We start from the raw sequence: 20,961 nt of genomic DNA on the forward strand, positions 1-20,961 counted from the left end.
CACAACTCATTCTGCTTTGCATTGCCGGTTTCTTTGTGCTTTTGAATCTATGAATCTGCTCCCTGCACTCAACTATTCCTCTTGCCAACTCCTACTATTTGTTAATCCAAATTACCACCTCCTCCTTATTCTCAACCTCCATCCTATTTTGGCTTCTAATTAAGACTATTTTCCTTCTCTTGTTCCAATTCCCCACCTTCTTCATTTGGGTTATATTTAGTATCTTGTGGTATTTTGTGGTATTTTGGTATGGTGGTATTTTGTGGCATTTTGGTATGTTGTGGTATTTCTTGGCAATATATAATCTAAACTCAATGGTGTATTTTATAGTGGTGAGACTAATTTCAGAACACTGCTTCATAATTATTTCAACAGAGTCACTAACAGTGAACAAATACTGGACTTAATACACTCTGAATTATTAGCTCATGTTCTCCTGTGATATTTTATTTACAATATCACTTGTATGCCCTTTTGGCTGTGTTTTAGAAAACATTAAACATGCAAATGAAATACAAACCATTTATTCAGCCTCTCAAAGTAAAACCATTTACTGTGACTAACTTTGCTTTAAGATTTCTTATCACCTTTTTACCTATCTATGCATGCCAACTGAGTGCAGGACAAGTACACTGACACTAAATTACCTTTTTGAAATATTGTTCTTTATCATAAACTAGAAATATGCAAGTTACACAGAGTGACACATGCGCCCACGTTGTAAATTGAAGCATAAAGACATTTTTTGCTGAAATGGATTTCAACGCTCTATCTGCGATAATGTGTAGATCCCTGATTGTTGTCAGCCTTGAAGTTTGCAACAAAGCTGGCCGAGCCTTAATCACTCTGAATAATAGCACAACTTGGAGAAATATAAACACAGTTTTACATTCATGTTTAAATTCTTATTATTAATGCAGCGCCTAAAAATGAACTGAATTATTTAACCTATGGTACATAGTTTCAATCATCCACTTCACACGCCCCTCAATTAACAAAATAATTACCTAGGTCTGTTGTCGATATTCCCTGACTAAGTTTGCAGTGACCTAGAGTCATTCATAGATAAGATTGCTCGAGACTGCAGCTCTTCTAAGGACCACCAACCCAGGAGAGACAGCCTCAGGTCTGAAAAATCAGTCGGCCCAGGAACCAGCCCTCTCTTCCTTCCAGCACTCTGCCTCCTTCATCAGCGAGTGGATGGAATACCCAGCCCTCTCTGCCTCAAACCTTTTTCACAAAACCCTCTGTCACTCAAAAACCACCTCCCCTTGACAAGATCATCCCACTAAAATAGCATGTGATTTCCCCTGTGCCTTTACCCGAAACACGAACTGCATTGCTGAAGAGAAAATGTTACATCCCTCCAGCGCTTCCTGACCCAAGACAGTGCCTTGTCTTTAGCTGAACGGTTCTCACATTCCATATTTTACAACACAGCGCATCTTCAAGCCTGCACGTTTAAAGTTTATTTTGCTTTCCAGACCACTATTCATTTCTTTCAATCTGCATCCAGCTTATATCATGGACTGATATGCACTACATGTTATTATGGGAGTTAACTGTTAAATGTGTTTGGGTAAATTAACATGTAAGTTTCATGTTAGTTAAATTTTTTAGTGCAAATCACCCCAATAAAATAGCATTGTGGAGCAAAGGGATCATTTTCTAGCATGTGTTCTATGCATTGGCATCGATTTAAATTCAGCCTGCGTCTCATACCCTTGAGTCACCTTTGGCCCTAGTTAAAATTCAAACCTTCGCTAAAGTATGAATGATGAAATGCAGCGCTCACATTCCTAAAGGGTGCTCTGGGTGCAACTCATTCTTCTTTGCACTGAAGGTTTTTTTGTGCTTTTGAATCTATGAATCAGCTCCCTGTAATATTCTTTTCATTCTCGCAATGTTCTTTCACGCACAAAGTAGTCAGAGGGGACTTAGCGCTTTTTTGTAAATTTGGCTCATGGACTCCTACTGCTAGTGCCATATTCTAAAAGTACAACGGTGAAGTGCAATTTGCAGGACACCAATATTATAAATATCAAAGTGTAATACGTTATGCCATTGTATGTAGGTAATGTCAAGAATGTACATACTCCATTTCAAGCCAGGACACAATAGGAATCCAAACTTTATTTTAGAAATGAATAAGATTTTTACAAATATATATTATTGTGACCGGTATTCACTTTATTTTCTATAATATTATACATGTCAATTATATAGTCTGTAAATTGAGGACCAAGTACAAGTGAGGGCAGCACATTTTGAAAGTGTTTCTTCCAAGAAAAAAATACGTAGCAAATCAAATGAATGTCAATGTCCGTGAGGCGGGACAGTAGAGAAAGGGCTGTGTATCATACACACACTTAAAATCCAGTCACATACAGAGGCCCCCATGCTGCTACAGAGTCGTCGGCATAACCTACGAGTTGTCAGAGATGTTGAACACTCATCAGCGGGTCTTTGTTCTTTGTCAGCACATGTCAGGTGGAACCAGAGGTTGTCAGCATCACACGGAATATAAAAAGAATATTAATAATATTTTAGGATTCAATTTTTTTTTAATGTTGTCAAGATTACTACATATAGTAATAGTAATTGAAATACTACATTTATGAAATCAAGGTTAAGGAAAATTATTAATTCAAATGAAATAAAATGAACACATTGCCATCCATGTCTGTTAATGCCAGGGCATCATATCAACACTCTAACAATTTTACAGAGAATTACTTCCAAATAGTTGTCTACATTATTCACGCCTTAGTGTTCAATAGATTGTACATACATATATAGCATGTGTAACGTGATTAATTGCCGGATTCAGTCACTTCTACCCAGGGAGGAGCCTTTCCCTGTGAGGCTAGGGAGGTGAGCCCACTATGCAATACCCTCCCTAGGGGTAGAGGCAAGCAGGACCTCACCGGGAGAGACTTGCCCCTTGGTGACAATGACTTCTGTTTCAAGTTATTCACCCACAACTCATCTTCAACAACTTCTATCCAAAGAAGGCATGAAGAACAAATCAACATGTGATACTGTGGTGTAGAAACCTTGAGTCCATGTGAGAAAGAAAATGAGTATAATAGTGTGAAGAAGATTGTCTGAGTAATGCAGAGTACTCAGACAACAGAGAGAAAGGAGTGTGACGCTCCTGCGAGAGAAGCCTGTGATATTCGAATCAGCTGTGCAAGGAAAGCTGAACAGGACTGGAACACTCTGTTTCCAAGCTTAGAAGCAAACTTGTGAGTGAAGGCAACACACGAAAAGCCTATAGTGAGACGAGCTGAGGGAAGGAGACCTCAAACAGGTTACTGAGTCACGGGGAAGTGTTGTGTCGAGAGGCAGACGTTGTACTAAGAGGTCCAACGACGACACAGAGACCACAGACCCGTTCACGGCACAGAGTGGCCACAGAGGAAGGGAGAGAGAATCAGAGAAGCCAGAACCCAATCAGATGAACCGGAGCAAGCATCCCATCCTGATCACAGGCCCAGTGACACTAACCCCAAGTGAGACTAACTAACGGTGAAGGCAGGAGACCCAGCAGTGATAGCGGATATAATGAGCATAATAATCATACTCCTCCCAGTGGAGAATGAGAAGCCATATACTGACATTCATACTAAAGAAAGAGCAGTAAAGAAACAAGAGATCATTACTGGTACCTTCATACTCGTCCCAGTAATATTAAAGAGGTGTAAGCAAGTGAGAATCATTACAGGTAGCCTCATACTCATCCCAGTAATAGTAAAGAGGTGGAGAGAAGTGAGAATCATTATTGGTACCTTCATACTCATCCCAGTAATATCAAAGAGGTGGAGAGAAGTGAGAATCATTACTGGTACCTTCATATTTGTCCCAGTAAAATTAAAGAGGTGGAGAGATGTGAGAATCATTACGGGTACCTTCAATACCTTCATACTCATCCCAGTAATAGTAAAGAGGTGGAAAGAAGTGAGAATCATGACAGGTAGCCTCACACTCATCCCAGTAATATTAAAGAGGTGGAGAGAAGTGAGAATCATTGCAGGTAGCCTCATACTCATCCCAGTAATACTAAAGAAGTAGAGAAGTGCAAATCATTATTGGTACCTTCATATTTGTCCCAGTAATATTAAAGAGGTGGAGAGAAGTGAGAATCATTACTGGTACCTTCATACTCATCCCCGTAATATTAAAGAGGTGGAGAGAAGTGAGAATCATTACGGATACCTTCATACTCATCCCAGTAATATTAAAGAGGTGGAGAGAAGTGAGAATCATTACGGATACCTACATACTCATCCCAGTAATATTAAAGAGGTGGAGGGAAGTGAGAATCATGGCAGGTAGCTTCATACTCATCTCAGTGATATTAAAGAGGTGGAGAGAAGTGAGAATCATTACGGGTACCTTCATACTCATCCTAGTAATATTAAAGCAGTGGAGAGAAGTGAGAATCATTACTGGTACCTTCATACCCATCCCAGTAATATTAAAGAGGTGGAGAGAAGTGAGAATCATTACTGGTACCGTCATACTCGTCCTCAGTAATATTAAAGCAGGGGGGAAAGTGAGAATCATTACTGGTACCTTCATAGTCATCCCAGTAATATTTAAGAGGTGGAGAGAAGTGAGAATCATGACAGGTAGCCTCATACTCATCCCAGTAATATTAAAGAGGTGGAGAAAAGTAAGAATCAGTACAGGTACCTTCATACTCATCCCAGTAATATGAAAGAGGTGGAGAGAAGTGAAAATCATGACAGGTAGCCTCATACTGATCCCAGTAATACTATAGAGGTGAAGAGAAGTGAGAATCATTATGGGTACCTTCATACTCATCCCAGTAATACTGAAGAGGCGGAGAGAAGTGAGAATCATTACGGGTACCTTCATACTCATGCCAGTAATACTAAAGAGGTGGAGAGAAGTGAGAATCATTACTGGTACCTTCACTCTCATCCCAGTAATATTAAAGAGGTGGAGAGAAGTGAGAATCATTAGGGGTACCTTCATACTCCTCCCAGTAATACTAAAGAGGTGGAGAGATGTGAGAATCATTACTGGTACCTTCATACTCGTCCCAGTAATATTAAAGAGGTGGAGGGAAGTGAGAATCATTACTGGTACCTTCATACTCATCCCTGTAATATTAAAGAGGTGGAGAGATGTGAGAATCATTACTGGTACCTTCATACTCCTCCCAGTAATACTAAAGAGGTGGAGAGAAGTGAGAATCATTACGGGTACCTTCATACTCGTCCCAGTAATACTAAAGAGGTGGAGAGAAGTGAGAATCATTAGGGGTACCTTCATACTCATCCCAGTAATACTAAAGAGGTGGAGAGAAGTGAGAATCATTACTGCTACCTTCATACCCATCTCAGTAATATTAAAGCGGTGGAGGGAAGTGAGAATCATTACTGGTACCCTCATATTTATCCCAGTAATATTAAAGAGGTGGAGAGAAGTGAGAATCATTACTGGTACCTTCATACTCGTCCCTGTAATATTAAAGAGGTGGAGAGAAGTGAGAATCATTACTGGTACCGTCATACTCGTCCTCAGTAATACTAAAGCAGGGGGGAAAGTGAGAATCATTACTGGTACCTTCATAGTCATCCCAGTAATATTTAAGAGGTGGAGAGAAGTGAGAATCATGACAGGTAGCCTCATACTCATCCCAGTAATATTAAAGAGGTGGAGAGAAGTAAGAATCATTACAGGTACCTTCATACTCATCCCAGTAATATGAAAGAGGTGGAGAGAAGTGAAAATCATGACAGGTAGCCTCATACTGATCCCAGTAATACTATAGAGGTGGAGAGAAGTGAGAATCATTACGGGTACCTTCATACTCGTGCCAGTAATACTAAAGAGGTGGAGAGAAGTGAGAATCATTAGGGGTACCTTCATACTCGTCCCAGTAATACTAAAGAGGTGGAGAGAAGTGAGAATCATTAGGGGTACCTTCATACTCCTCCCAGTAATACTAAAGAGGTGGAGAGATGTGAGAATCATTACTGGTACCTTCATACTCGTCCCAGTAATATTAAAGAGGTGGAGAGAAGTGAGAATCATGACAGGTAGCTTCAAACTCATTCCAGTAATAATAAAGAGGTGGAGCGAAGTGTGAATCATGACAGGTAGCTTCAAACTCATTCCAGTAATATTAAAGCGGTGGAGGGAAGTGAGAATCATTACTGGTACCCTCATATTTATCCCAGTAATATTAAAGAGGTGGAGAGAAGTGAGAATCATTACTGGTACCTTCATACTCGTCCCCGTAATATTAAAGAGGTGGAGAGAAGTGAGAATCATTACGGGTACCTTCAAACTCATCCCAGTAATACTAAAGAGGTGGAGAGAAGGGAGAATCATGACATGTAGCCTCATACTCATCCCAGTAACACTATAGAGGTGGAGAGAAGTGAGAATCATTACGGGTACCTTCTTACTCATCCCAGTAATATTAAAGAGGTGGAGAGAAGTGAGAATCATTACTGGTACCTTCATACCCGTCCCAGTAATATTAAAGAGGTGGAGAGAAGTGAGAATCATGACAGGTAGCCTCATACTCATCCAAGTAATATTAAAGAGGTGGAGAGAAGTGAGAATCATTACAGGTAGCCTCATACTCATCCCAGTAATACTATAGTGGTGGAGAGAAGTGAGAATCATTACTGGTACCTTCATACTCATCCCAGTAATATTAATGTGGTGGAGAGAAGTGAGAATCATTACTGGTACCTTCATACTCGTCACAGTAATATTAAAGAGGTGGAGAGAAGTGAGAATCATGACAGGTAGACTCATACTCATCCCAGTAACACTATAGAGGTGGAGAGAAGTGAGAATCATTACGGGTACATTCTTACTCATCCCAGTAATATTAAAGAGGTGGAGAGAAGTGAGAATCATTACTGGTACCTTCATACCCGTCCCAGTAATATTAAAGAGGTGGAGAGAAGTGAGAATCATGACAGGTAGCCTCATACTCATCCAAGTAATATTAAAGAGGTGGAGAGGAGTGAGAATCATTACAGGTAAACTCATACTCATCCCAGTAATACTATAGAGGTGGAGAGAAGTGAGAATCATTACTGGTACATTCATACTCATCCCAGTAATATTAATGTGGTGGAGAGAAGTGAGAATCATTACTGGTACCTTCATACTCGTCCCAGTAATATTAAAGAGGCGGAGAGAAGTGAGAATCATGACAAGTAGACTCAAACTCATCCCAGTAACACTATAGAGGTGGAGAGAAGTGAGAATCATTACTGGTACCTTCATACTCGTCCCAGTAATTTTAAAGAGTTGGAGAGAAGTGAGAATCATGACAGGTAGACTCATACTCATCCCAGTAAGGCCAAAGAAGTAAAGACAAGTGAGAATCATTACTGGACCCTGCATACTAGTCCCCATAACTATCGAGTGAAAGATAAAAGTGAGAGTTCTTTTGAGAGCCCTTCTCATTGGTTCAGCCAAGGGATAAAGTGGACATTGTATAGAGAAGAAGCACCAATTGTGATAAATAAAGAGCAAGAGAAGAATAACCCCAGAAGGGGAAAGCAAGGTGTAAAAGAGACAATAGAGAAACTGAAGAGCCCTATTTCTGAACTGTGTGAACTGATCAAAGTAGTTGCCAAGAGCTACCTACGAATACATTACTAGAGGGATTGTGCTGAAAAGAAGAGTCCAGAAGAAGGGATTCTTGTTGCCTAAGTTGTTTTGATAGGGGAAGGAACTACAAGCACAGTGAAGAGGGACTGAAAGTCAGGATGGTCTAGTCATCTCACACTTGGCATAAGTGAGCAGGATGTTTCAAATCTTTCTCCTGGGATATAATGTCATTTTGGAGCAGTACAGCCTGGCTTATTCTTTTAACACGAATGCTAATGACTTACAGAAAACAACTGGTGGTTTCTCGTTGAAGTAAATGACTTCACTCTATATATACATGTAAGTGGTTATTACTGCAAATTTCTGTCTCCCTCGTCCCAGTACTTACGCGTGAGGTCCCCGACCACCATCTCAGGAATTCATTCCATCTTATTACTGATAACCATACCTGCCCCACCCGTCTCCTGGGAGTACAACTTAGTTTTAATTTTACTGACTACCTGTCAGGTTTCTGGGAGGGGGCTGGGCCACCTATTGCTCCGTTGTTTCCTCTCCCTACTTGGCTTGGAGTGACACTTGTGTGTTCTCCTTCATCCTGCACTACCTGCTGCACTTCTGGAGTTGGGGGGGTTCATCTCCCAGGTCTGTTTCCTTATCAAGAAGCCTGGTTGAGATTTTTTTCTGGTCACAGAACATCCTGCTGGGCTGTCTGTCCAGGATGGCCTCGGCTTTCTTCAGCCCAGGACAGAAATACGCTTTGTGCATGGGTGTTGGTGAGTGTACGCTGAGGCCGGGACCCTCAGTTGTCTTTGGAGAGGATGGTAGCTGTTCTCTCAGGGAAGAGATGGCTACTGCAGTTCCCTCCTCTTTGGTGCTCCAGCTGTGTGTACCAGGTTGCTCCGGACCCCATTTCTGCTGTTCTTTGGGTGCACAGGAGATTTAGGGAAGCCACAGTTGCTTCTTTATCCCTAAATGGGTGTGGGCAGGGCCTGGTATGTCTGTGAAGTCCCTCATTGTGCTTGGACTTAGAATTCTGGTAATCCGAGTTCTACCCGTACATGCAGATGTCCTTGAAGTTTTATAATTAATCCAAATGAGGCTAATTCACGGTAAGTGCTGGAGTTAACTTCCAGTTTGGGCTGTGGCTGCCTGACTGAGTCGACTAGTCATGTGGCTGGCCCAAGTGCAGGAAGGTGCGGTGGGTAGGTGTGCTTACTGTTAGGCAGAATTGCATGCAGTACCCTCTGGGACCACCACATACACTTAAAACCAAACTTTGTTATAAGGCTGTACTACACAGTTTTGTGGTAGCGAGCTGAGCAGCCAGGCTTATCTCAAGAGGGAATGTGAGCAGTAAAAGGTTGTTACACAGAGGTCTTTCAATCATAGTGGTTCAAGTAGACACTTACACTCCAGGTTTCTTGGTAAAACACGTATACATTTATTACACAATCATTTAGAAAACATTCAATAGAAGGAGGCGACTTAATATTATATTCAAACACACTTCAATAACAAACCAGTGAGTTTCTGAATAAATCAGGCTCCCCTGCAATAGGAGCAAAATCGCATTTCAGATCATTTCAATGGGAGTAAAAAGGCAAAAGTTAGCAGAATAGATCACAAATACTTTCTTAGGCAGTGCAAATAGTTTTAGTTCATTAGACTTGATTCAGTTCAATAGGCCTAGACCATAGTCAATTGGCTAGTGCCTTGGATAGGAAAGAACAGTTCTTGAAGTAAACAGTAAAGTCTTTGAACAGGTCTCAGAAGTAGTTTGTATGAAAACGAATCATATGTTGGGTCACAAGGTGATTAGGCCTGCAAGTTGGGAAACTTTCACTCCGAGCGATGCATTCTCTCAATCGGGTTGGCACAGTATTTTAGTAAGAAGCAAAAAGATGCAGCTGAAGACGTTGGTTCCTGGCAGTTGGTGTCCTTCCCCCTGGTTAATCCTAACCAGCTTCGAGAATGGTATCCAGGAGGCTTACGAGTTGATTGGTCAAGTAGGGCCTTAGCAACACCTGAGCTGTAACAGTCCTCATAGGTATAGCTTCCGGATACCCAGTAGCATGGTCTACTACAACCAATATAAATAGATTGCCTGAAGAGGTTGGAGGGTCTAAGGGACCAACAATGTCGATTCCTACCCTCTCAAAGGGGACTCCACCACTGGGAGAGGCACTAAAGGTGCCACATTCTTGGCTCTACTCTTGCCAGAGATCTGCCAAGTGTGACAGCTCCTAAAGAATGTATATACATCAGACCCCAACTTAGGCCAGTAGAAATACAGAGAACGCCTTTCCTTGGTTTTCTTGAAGCTCAAGTGACCGGCCAAATGAATCATGTGGGCTAACTGTAGGAACTGGGGTTGTTTCTCTAGAGGCACTACAAGTCTTCTGTAGTCCCCTGAGAAAGACTCAGTTGGTTCACTGTAGAAGAGGCCCTCTTCCCAGTACAACCTATGCTTCCCTTGCTCTTGCCCATCCAGCTTGGAAGCTGCCTGTTGGCAAAGACCTTCAAGAGTAGGGCACCTCATTTGACCTCTGCTGAAGTCTGCCCTACGGGGGCCACCTTCTGCCAGTAAAGACTGCAGCTCGGGATGGTCTGCAGGATCCAAATCTCCAACAGGGGGTGGTCTTCTTCCAGCTCTGATTCCTCAGCAGCTGATTCCACCACTCCTGGTTGTTCCTCAAACTCAGCCTCAGCTGGTGGAGCAGTCACAGGTGTGACTCTGGATAGTCCTCTTGGGGATGTCCTTCTTGGTAGCACAGGGTTGCTTTCTGATGTTTTCTCGAGACCTTGGGTTTCCCCTTTGTCTCATTCTTCTTAGAAATAGCAGTGAGCAATTCCTGTGGACTGAGTGTTATAGATTCCTCTGGTACATCCGCTGGAGAGTCAGTTAACGTACTCTCTCTGGCCTTGCTTGTCTGCTCCTGTTTCCTTTTACTGGGAGGCCTGGGGGGTGCTTGATACAACTCCAAGAGCATTTAAGTAATTCCCTGTTACAGAACTCTCCCAGGCACCTCACTAATTACACTAACAGGTATCTTGACAGTCATGTTGCACTGGATGGGATCTGGTAGTCTAGGAAGCATTTGGACAGGGCCTCCAGCAAGCTTAGTGAGGCCGTTGGGTGCCTTAGCAACATCCTCAGGTTTGAAAAAAGATTCATCCACCACTCTAATGCTGGCCCCAGTACACTGTCCTTATAATATTCTTTTGTGTTATCCAGAATTAAATTGTAGATATCTAAATTCTTCTGTTCCCACAGACCCAGGGACACTAAAGAAACACTAGCTGAGACTCCAATGGGTCTTCATCCAGTACTTGAAAGTTTCCACTTGCCATTTGTACTTCTCTCTCTGGGGAAAAGGCTAAGGCGACTGTGTGGACCCCTGAAGGTTTACCCTTACATCTGGGATCCCCTTTCACCTGGTCGGTAGACCCACAAGCATAACAGTGTCCTAATGTTTTGACAAATGGGGTTTTCTGCTGACTTCCCACTTTTTTGGCACCAGCCTGATTCGGTTTCCCTTGTGGCTTACCCTTTTTATGTTTGGGGCCCTCTTTTGGATTGGATGTATTAGAATTCTCTTTGCCATTTTTCTTTTGCTGCTTCCCATCATCCTACTTCTGAGTTGCCCCAGAATCCTTGTGAGTAGCCCTGTTGGCAACCCACATGTTAGCAGCCTTTGCCAACTCCTTTGATTCCATTTCCTTAGAGTCAGCCAAGTGCTGTCTCAGCTCAGGAGAGCAGGCATCAAAATTAGATTCCAACCAAAATAGATTTCTCACTCCTTCAAAATTGTTAACTCTGTAACCCTTTACCCAACCATCTAAGTTCTTCAAACATTCACACACCCAAGTAGCCCAAGGGGTACCATCATGCTTTTTGAGGGTCCTAAACCTCTTAAGGTACTGGAAAGGAGTTTTCCCAAATCTAGCTATCAACGCTAGATTCACATGTTCATACTCCAATCTTTCAAGTTCCCCCACCTCCATTACAGCATCAGTTGCAACCTGGGGGAGCCTAGACAAAAGCCAAGGAATTAACTGATTCCCTGATTCCCTGTGAAACCCCGAATCCCATAGTTATACTCAAAAGCAGCCAACCAGTCCAAAATATCAAGTCTCACCTCATACATACTCACAGCTTCTTTAGGCATGCAAGGCCTCTTAGAACTGGAAGACCTAGAAGACTCAGGGATAGAACCATTTTCAAGAGACACTTTCTTCATTTCAAGAGCATTATGCATTTCCATTTCTCTGAGTGTGTTTTTTGATGTTTAGTTTGCATTTGGAGCATTTTGAACTCTAACTCAAGTCTCATTTTTTCAAGAGAGACAAATTATGGACTCAGTACTGGACCTGGTAGGGTCCCTGTGGCTATAGCTTGAGGGCCTAAAGCAGGTAGAGGGGCAGTGGGGCTCACATTTTGAGACTCCTCTGGCTCTTCTAGCTCATCAATAACATTAGAGTTAGACTCGGAATCATTACCATCCTCATCGACACTATCCTCATTTGATGAGGGGGTAGGGGTTATAGCTCTACCTCCCAGTCTTTGATAATTCAACAATTTCTCAATCAATTCATATTTCTTGCCTTTAACAGAGAGATACCTGACTTTACACATATCTTTCAGTTGATCTACTGTTAGAATGATCAGGGCTTCATCCATATTTGGCATTATAAAACAATTGCTTCTCTAGTGGTGCTTAGCCTTGTGAAGGTTATTTGAACAAAAGTAAGAGCAGCACTCTCAATGTAACAACTATACTTTATCCTCAACGCTTGCCACCAGTGTTAGGCAGAATTGCAAGCAGTACCATCTGGGACCACTACACACAATTAGGACTACAGGTGTAAGCAAAACCAACCTTTGGTATAAGGCTGTACTACACAGTTTTGTGGTAGCGAGCTGAGAAGCCAGGCTTATCTCAAGAGGGAATGTGAGCAGTAAAAGGTTGTTACACAGAGGTCTTACAATCACAGTGGTTCAAGTAGACACTCAAGTTTCCTTGGTAAAACACTTATTCATTTATTACACAATCATTTAGAACATTCACTAGAAGGAGGCAACTTAATATTATACACAAACACACTTCAATAACAAACCAATGAGTTTCTAATTAAATCAGGCTCCCCTGAAATCGGAGCAAAAATAGCATTTCAGCTACTTTGAATGGGAGTAAAAAGGCATAGTTAATAGAATAGATCACAATTACGTTCTTAGGCAGTGAAAATAGTTTCAGTTCACTAGAGGACTCGATTCAGTTCAATAGGCCTAGGCCAAAGTCAATGGGCGAGTGTCTTGGATAGGAAAGAGCAGTTCTTGAAGTAAATGGGTAAGTCTTTGCAAAAGTTCTCAGAAGTAGTGTGTACGAAAAAGAATCATATGTTGGGTCACAAGATGATTAGGCATGCAAGTTGGGAAAGTTTCACTAACTTTCACCCCGAGAGATGCGTTCTCTCAATCGGGTTGGCACAGTACCTTAGTATGAAGCAAAAAGATGCAGCTGAAGACGTTGGTTCCTGGCAGTTCCTGCAGATCTCACTGTTCCTGAGCCTCAGTCGTGTGGACAAAAGGGAGGACATTGGGGGACTCCTGCACTGCACGGGATCGTCGGAAAAAGCACACTGTAGCTGTAATTCAAGCACACAAGCTGGTGTCCTTCCCCCTGGTTAAACCTAACCAGCTCCCAGGATGATATCCAGGTGGCTTATGAGTTGATTGGTCCCACCAACTCAAAGGAAGAAGTCGTCCTTGAAGGGCTTCTCTGTCAAGATGAACTTGGCAATTTGGACCTGCAGCAGAGCTTCACCGGACTATCCAACGGTCCAGGAGTTGCAGCAGCCATCCTCTTCCAGCTCGTCTACGGTTCTTTTGTTAGTTTATCCCAGAGAAGGTATTTAAACCTTTTGGAGGTCTAAAAAGACATCCCTGTGTCACTGCACTGAAGGTGCTGTGTGACACAAATAAAAAGATTATGCCTATGGAGTTGTCTAAAACTTCATAACTAAAGAATTAAACTCAGAAAACAGAATTAAAAAGTTCAAAGCCCCAAGGTTTAGCAGAACAGCTGGAGGGCTCTAAGGTAGAAGGAATTAGCACATTTATAAGAATTCTCCCTAACAGTGGGCAACCATATTTGCAGCTGTTTCCAGGGTTTTAATGCAGAGATCTGCCAGTGCATCTGGGTTATTAGCCCAGTGTGCCAGGTGTTCAGGGTGGAGATCAGAGACAAGAGGTGAGATGCCATTTTTGGTGATTTTGTGGGAGCTTCGCGCCCAGGTCAGTGGTAATAGGATACCAGTATTGTGGTCATCCTGTGCTAGAGGTATGTTGAAGTTAATGATGAAGTGGTCAGACCAAGGGCAAGGGGTGATTTCCGTGATAGATATCTCACAGTTTAATTCCATGGAAATCATGGCACTCAAATGTATCAATATGCATTTCAACATTTGGCATGGCACATGATCTATATATAACCCACAGGAGGGTGACAATACTACAGGATCTGGGCACTATCATGACTGGACAAACCGTGTGTACTACAGTGAACATACAAATCATTATGGGATTAATTGATCCAAGCAGAATGTACTGCCCAGAAACAGCCTGGCTGCAGGCTTGGCACCTCGGCAGCTCACGATCAAGCAAGGTATGTGTTATGTTGGTTTTGTAAATCAAATGGGCACCAACTGATTTCAATCAGGCAGCCATGTGGGGCCCATCCAGGGTGGGGGCCCGGAACATGTTCCCCTTTTGCCCATGAAGATGTCTCTGCTTGCAACTGGCTGGGGTTGCCTTGATCTAATTGCAGCGGCTAGCATAATAGGAAGTGTGGACCTGAGAGTTCTGATTAGCCTCAGATTAGTACTTTTGAAAAATTATTTATTTATGATGTGCTGAAAACCTCAAAAGATGCACCAAAGCGCAAAATAGCCAAAGGCAATAAATAAATACATAGGAGTAATTGAGATCAGATCCAGGCAGTCAAGCAGTGGCACAGCAGAAGATCAAGACGAGAAAAAACACTCACATTAGAAAAGCAATGTCTTAAGCCTCTTCCTGAAATCAGGGAACTCAGAGATGAGTTCAGGGGCAGTTGATTCCCTAGATGAGGTGCTATAACGTCAACAGAGCGATCTCCGCAGCACGCAAGCTTAAAATGTGGAGACTGTAGCAATGCTTTGGTGGAAGAGCGCAGTTGCCTGCCTGGTCTATAAAGAATAATGTAATCCTTAAGGCACTGTGGCACACTGCAATATGCACACCTATGCGTGGTGGTCTGCACTTTGTGCTGTACTCTGGCTGCACCTGGAAGCCAATGTAATGTTCTCAAGGTGGGTGAAATGTGCTGGTGACGAGGAATTTCCGCAACTAACCGAGCAGCTGTGTTCTGCACCACTTGCAAGCGTCTGAGATTTGTCTTATTGACTCCAGCAAGCAGCGCGCTGCCATAATCAATTTTAGAATAGATGATTGCCCTGGCAATAGTGACCATGTGGTGATCAGACAGCAAGGCACCTAACTGTCTAACAATCTGAAGATAGTAACTGCTTGAGATAATGGTGGGTTTATATGTGCAACCATGGACAGAGCTGTACCAAGGGTGACTCCTGGATATTTAGCTTAACACATGATCTTATTAGTGCAATTGTTCTCAGTAAAATAATCCATAATCCAGTACCTCAGGACCTTGCATTCAATACTAGGAAAGGAATTTCCTCCAGCACCTCCGGACTTTGCAATCAGTATTAGGACAGGCATTTCCTCCAGCACCTCAGGCTTTGCAATCAGTACTAGGACAGACATTTCCTCCGGTACCTCAAGATCTTGCAATCAGTACTAGGACAGGCAATTCCTCCAGTAGCTCAGGACTTTGCAATCACTAGTCCGACAGACATTTCCTCCAGTAGCTCAGGACTTTGCAATCAATACTAGGATAGGCATTTCCTCCAGTACCTCAGGACCTTGCAATCAGTAGTAGGACAGGCCTTTCCTCCAGTACCTTAGGACATTGCAGTTAGTATTAGGACAGGCATGTGTCCTCAAGCATCTCTGGACTGAGCAATCAGTACTAGAACAGGCATTTTCTCCAGTACCTAAGGACCTTGCAGTCACAGGCATGTCCTCCAGTACCTCAGGACCTTGCAGTCCGTCCTAGGACATACATTTCCTCCAGTACCCCAGGCCCTTGCAGACAATACTGTGACAGGCATGTCCTACAGTACCTCAGGACCAGGACCTTGGAGTCAAGTAGTAGGACAAACATTTCCTCCAATACCTCAGGATTTTGCAGTCAGTACTGGGACAGGCATTTCCTACAGTCCCTCAGGACCTTGGAGTCAGTAGTAGGACAGACATTTCCTCCAGTACCTCAGGATTTTGCATCCATGAGTTGGACAGGCATGTCCTCCAGTACATCAGGACCGTGCAGTTAGTAGTAGGACATACATTTCCTGCAGTACCTCAGGCCCTTGCACACTATATGTGACAGGCATTTCCTCCAATAACTGAAGCCAGTACTAGGACAGGCATTTCCTACAGTAACTCAGGATCTTGCAGTCAGCACTGGGACAGGCATTTACTACAGTACCTCAGGACCTTGGAGTTAGTATTAGGACAGACATTTCCTTCAGTACCTCAGGATTTTGCAGTCATGAGTTGGACAGGCATGTCCTCAAGCACCTCTGGACTTAGCAATCAGTACTAGGACAGGCATTTCTTCCAGTACCTCAGGACCGTGCAGTCAATAGTAGGACAGGCATTTCCTCCAGTACCTCAGGACCTTGCAGTCAGTACTAGGACATACATTTCCTCCAGAACCTCAGGCCCTTGCAGACAATACTGTGACAGACATTTCCTCCAATGACTCAGGCCCTTGAAGCCAGTACTAGGACAGGCATTTCCTACAGTACCCCAGGACCTTGCAGTCAGTAGTAGGACAGACATTTCCTCCAGTACCTCAGGATTTTGCATCCATGAGTTGGACAGGCATGTCCTCCAGTACATCAGGACCGTGCAGTTAGTAGTAGGACATACATTTCCTGCAGTACCTCAGGCCCTTGCACACTATATGTGACAGGCATTTCCTCCAATAACTGAAGCCAGTACTAGGACAGGCATTTCCTACAGTAACTCAGGATCTTGCAGTCAGCACTGGGACAGGCATTTACTACAGTACCTCAGGACCTTGGAGTTAGTAATAGGACAGACATTTCCTGCAGTACCTCAGGATTTTGCAGTCATGAGTTGGACAGGCATGTCCTCAAGCACCTCTGGACTTAGCAATCAGTACTAGGACAGGCATTTCTTCCAGTACCTCAGGACCGTGCAGTCAATAGTAGGACAGGCATTTCCTCCAGTACCTCAGGACCTTGCAGTCAGTACTAGGACATACATTTCCTCCAGAACCTCAGGCCCTTGCAGACAATACTGTGACAGACATTTCCTCCAATGACTCAGGCCCTTGAAGCCAGTACTAGGACAGGCATTTCCTACAGTACCTCAGGACCTTGCAGTCAGTACTAGGACATACATTCCCTCCCTTACTTCTTCACATAAGGCTGCAGCGAGTTTTGCCAGATGTGTTCCTTCCATTACCCGTTTGGCTTCTTCTTCTTCTTCTTCTAATTTTCTATTTCCTTCATGTATTCATCATGTCCATGGGTCACACTGATGTTCCCGTTGTGGGTCACGAGCCTGCAAGTAAATGGTCACATGGTAATTGACTTTAGTGGCATGTGCACACTGAAATGTCTTTAACATCACAAAACCACCGGTTCTTGTGATCTTTGATACCCGTTCAAAGAAAAGACAGGTGGAGAGAGATGCTAGAGTCTTAAATAATAAAGAAATGGAAGGGAGAGAAAGACAAAAGGAAGGGAGGAAAGAGAACTACAAGGCCTAGAGGAGATAGAGCAAAAGGTAACTGCACAGAGGAGTGGGCGAGTGTGGTGAGGAGATATCAACATCATAGAGGAGAGAGAGAGGGGGAGGGATATAAGGGGGAGTGACGTGGTGAAGTTAAAAGCAGAGAAAGAAACGAAAAGAGATCATAGGAATAGGGAAGAGGAGAAAAGCAGAAGTCCTAGAAGGGAGAAAAGAGCTAAAAATGCAGAAAGGAGAGTGATGGATGTGAAATGCTTAGAAGATAGAAAAAAGAGAGCAACGACATAAAAAAGACAAGAGAGAGATTGTGAGAGAGAGAGAGACAGAGAGAGAGAGAGAGAGAGAGAGAGAGAGAGAGAGAGAGAGAGAGAGAGAATTGAACAGCCTAGAAGGGAAAGGAAATGTCACACAGGCTAGAGAGACCGAAGTGAAAGGCCTAGAGGGGAGAGAAAAGAGCAAAGGCATATGGGAGAGAGAATTGAAAGGCTTAGAATAGTGAGAGAAGAAAGAGAGAAAAGAAATAGGGGAGCGAGAAGTGAAAGGCTTAGAAGAGTGAGAGAAAAAAGAGAGCAAAGACATAGGGGAGCGAGAAGTGAAAGGCTTAGAATGGAGGGATAAGACAGCAAAGGAAAGAGGAGAAAGAGAGAAATGAACGGCTTTCAATGGCAGAAGAGAGCAAAAGGCAAAACGTAGAGAGGGAGGAGTGAAAAGCTTAAGAGGGAGAAAAGGAGAGGATAGAGGAAAGAGCGAGAAGGGAAAGGCCTAGAAGGGTGTGAACAGATGTCACAGGCATAGAGTACGGTGAGAAGATGCAAAAGGTATAAAGGAGCGCCAGAAGCAGTCAAGGCTTATAGGGGAATGTGAAGAAGTAGAGGGCGGAGAGGGGGGAGAGGAGAAACAAAGGGCATTAAGGAGAGGGAGAAGAGGTCAAAGGCAAAGAGGAGTGAGGGAAAAGGCTGAAAGACAAGAGGATGGAGGCATAGAGGGGGGAGATGAGCGGTCAAGGTAGACAAGTAAGATGTGATGAAAGGCTTGCAGGGGAGGACAAAGAAACCAAAAAGCATTAAGGACAGAGAAAACGGTCAAAGGTGAAGAGATGAGAGGTCAGTGGCATGGATAACAAAAGCTAAAGGCATGGTGGGGAGTGGAGAGAAAAGGCTAATAACATGCAGGAGAATGTGAAGAAACCAAAGGCAAAGGGCAGAGAACGCGTTCAACGTCATGATGGGTGGAGAGAGGCGGTAGGCAGCATAGAGGGGAAGAGGCATGGGTAATGGGAACGAGGCACGAGAGAAGAATGAAGGGGAGACAGTGTAAAATCCACACAGGAGCTCATTATGAGCGGGGCGTAAGGTAAGCAAAACACATAAAAGCCTCTTAAGGCTTTTACATATTTTGCTTACGTTACGCCCAATTGGCATTCATGTGTGTGGTGGAGAGAAGGGGCGAATCATACGTCATGATTCCGTCGCTTCCTTCTCTGCCCTACAGATAGTCCAGCATGTGTGCCAGCATGCATTTTCATGCTGACGCAAATGCTTGGCATTCCAGGCAGACTCCGTAGGAATCCATTGTAAACGCTGCCTGCCATGTGTGCATGATAGGCAGTGCTTACTTCATTTGCATGGCATAGCCGAAAAGGGTGGCATATAAGGCGGTATACCATCTGTTTACCCTCCCTTTTTGCACTCCACTGTGCAAATGAGGGAAATTCGGTGGCAGGGACCTGTTTACACAAACGTGTAAATGTAACTAGACCCCGCCGCCAAATGAGCCTCTGCATACATTAATAGGTACCTGCATGCCCTATGCCAAGGTGAGGACAAACCATGATCTTGTATGTGTTCTTTTTATTATGGGCCCCTGAGTTGGGCATGATAGCACATAAATGTGCTCAGAGTGCAGGCTGTCCCTACAGAAGCTTACATTGTCTCTAGCATTGCAGCTGCTTGCACCCGCAGCGCCTTTTAGCATCCCTCTGCCCTCTTTTAAAAACAAATAAATAAAACCAGAACTCGTCTTTCTCGCATTCTACCTCGTCCTATTCACCACCCTACTCCCGACACAGAACATCGAATCTGCCTCGAAAGAAGAAGACAGGCTCTTTCTTAGTTAGTTAGCTTTGACACATATCAGAAACACCATATAGCCATACGCAAAGAGCGCCAATGTATCACGTTGGGTTGCAGAGGTCAGAGATAGAGTGATGTATGTTGCATTTAGAGGTAGTGCACAGTGTCATGGTTTAAGGGATGTGCGAGTAGGTAGCTGACATATGTAAGCACATGAGATGGAGTCAGAGAAGTATTGCAGGAAAGGCGAGGTCCAGGGGCTAAGGTAGCAGGAGTTCCGCCATGTTGGAGTTTAGGACATGTTACACAATGCATTTTTGAAACTATTAGCAACAGGCTCAACGTGGAACTGCGGCTCTGTTCAGCTTGTCCTGAGACAAGACCCTAAGAGAGAAGTTAGGATGGCAACGTCACACGCAGCCACACTGTCAATAACAGTTAACTGAGTGCAGCTGCAGAGCTCGGACGAGCTGGGGATGGAATGTTGGGTCCTGGGAGGAAGGCTAAGGGTGCACCTTTTGGAAGATTAAATTCATGAGAGCGGGCATGGGGTTCTGTGATGCCAAGAAGCTTGGTGAGGATGTAGAGCACTACTGCCCTCACCTGAAGAGTGGTCATCCTATTTAAAATGCATTAAAAAAATACACTTCCAGTCTTTCCACCAACTTCTAGTTCCTGGGGGTGAAGTTTGACACAGGGATGGGACATGTGAATATACTGGTGGACAGACAGAACATGTTACTGCAAATGTCCACATGGGACATGACAGCTTAAGGAAACACTACAAATGAGTGATTGGCAAGAAGGTAACCCGCAGGCTGTGCATGAACCTTTAACAAGATACAATGGGCTGCACTGGTAGACGTGTGTGAGGATGTGCAGTGACACATGTGCTAATACACCTTTATGGCAGCACGTGATATAGATTTATCACCCCAATGTACCCTGGAGATTCTATCCGCAAGGAATGATGGGGTTTATATGTGCAACCATGGACAGAGCTGTACTAAGGGTGACTGCAAGAGACTTAGCTTGACACATGGTCCTATTAGTGTAATTATCCAGAGGAAAAGAATCAGAGGTTTTAACAAATAGTTTTGCCTTAACAATGTGGCAGTGGCAGGCATTTCCTCCAGTACCTCAGGACCCTGCAGTCAGTACTGTGACAGGCATTTCCACCAATAACTCAGAACTTTCAGTCAGTAATAGGACAGGCATTTCCTCCAGTACCTCAGTACTTTGTAGTCGGTAAAAGGAAATGCATCTCCTCCAGTACCTCAGGACCTTGCAGTCAGTTGTAGGACAGGCATTTCCTCCAGTACCTCAGACCCTTGCAGACAGTACTGTGACAGGCATTTCCTCCAATAACGCAGG

At 43.6% G+C, this 20,961-nt stretch overlaps 1 protein-coding gene across 4 annotated transcripts in view; it reads right to left on the reverse strand.

Annotated features, from left to right (window-relative positions):
• Positions 1-2,113: 2,113 nt before the first annotated feature.
• Positions 2,114-20,961, reverse strand: part of LOC138570267 (reticulocyte-binding protein homolog 1-like) — a 312,256-nt gene continuing 293,408 nt past the window's right edge. For 3 of the 4 annotated variants that reach the window (XM_069649037.1, XM_069649036.1, XM_069649034.1), the window contains 2 exons: positions 17,228-17,326; positions 2,114-2,471 (listed from right to left, as the gene is read on the reverse strand). In XM_069649037.1, the coding sequence (XP_069505138.1) occupies positions 17,254-17,326 (73 nt within the window). In that variant the 3' untranslated portion in view covers positions 2,114-2,471; positions 17,228-17,253. The remainder of the gene's footprint in view (positions 2,472-17,227; positions 17,327-20,961) is intronic. The other variant, XM_069649035.1, reaches the window with a different exon arrangement.

Source organism: Ambystoma mexicanum, chromosome 2q (assembly GCF_040938575.1).
Source record: "Ambystoma mexicanum isolate Mex_15411 chromosome 2q, UKY_AmexF1_1, whole genome shotgun sequence".
NCBI classification, from domain to species: domain Eukaryota; kingdom Metazoa; phylum Chordata; class Amphibia; order Caudata; family Ambystomatidae; genus Ambystoma; species Ambystoma mexicanum.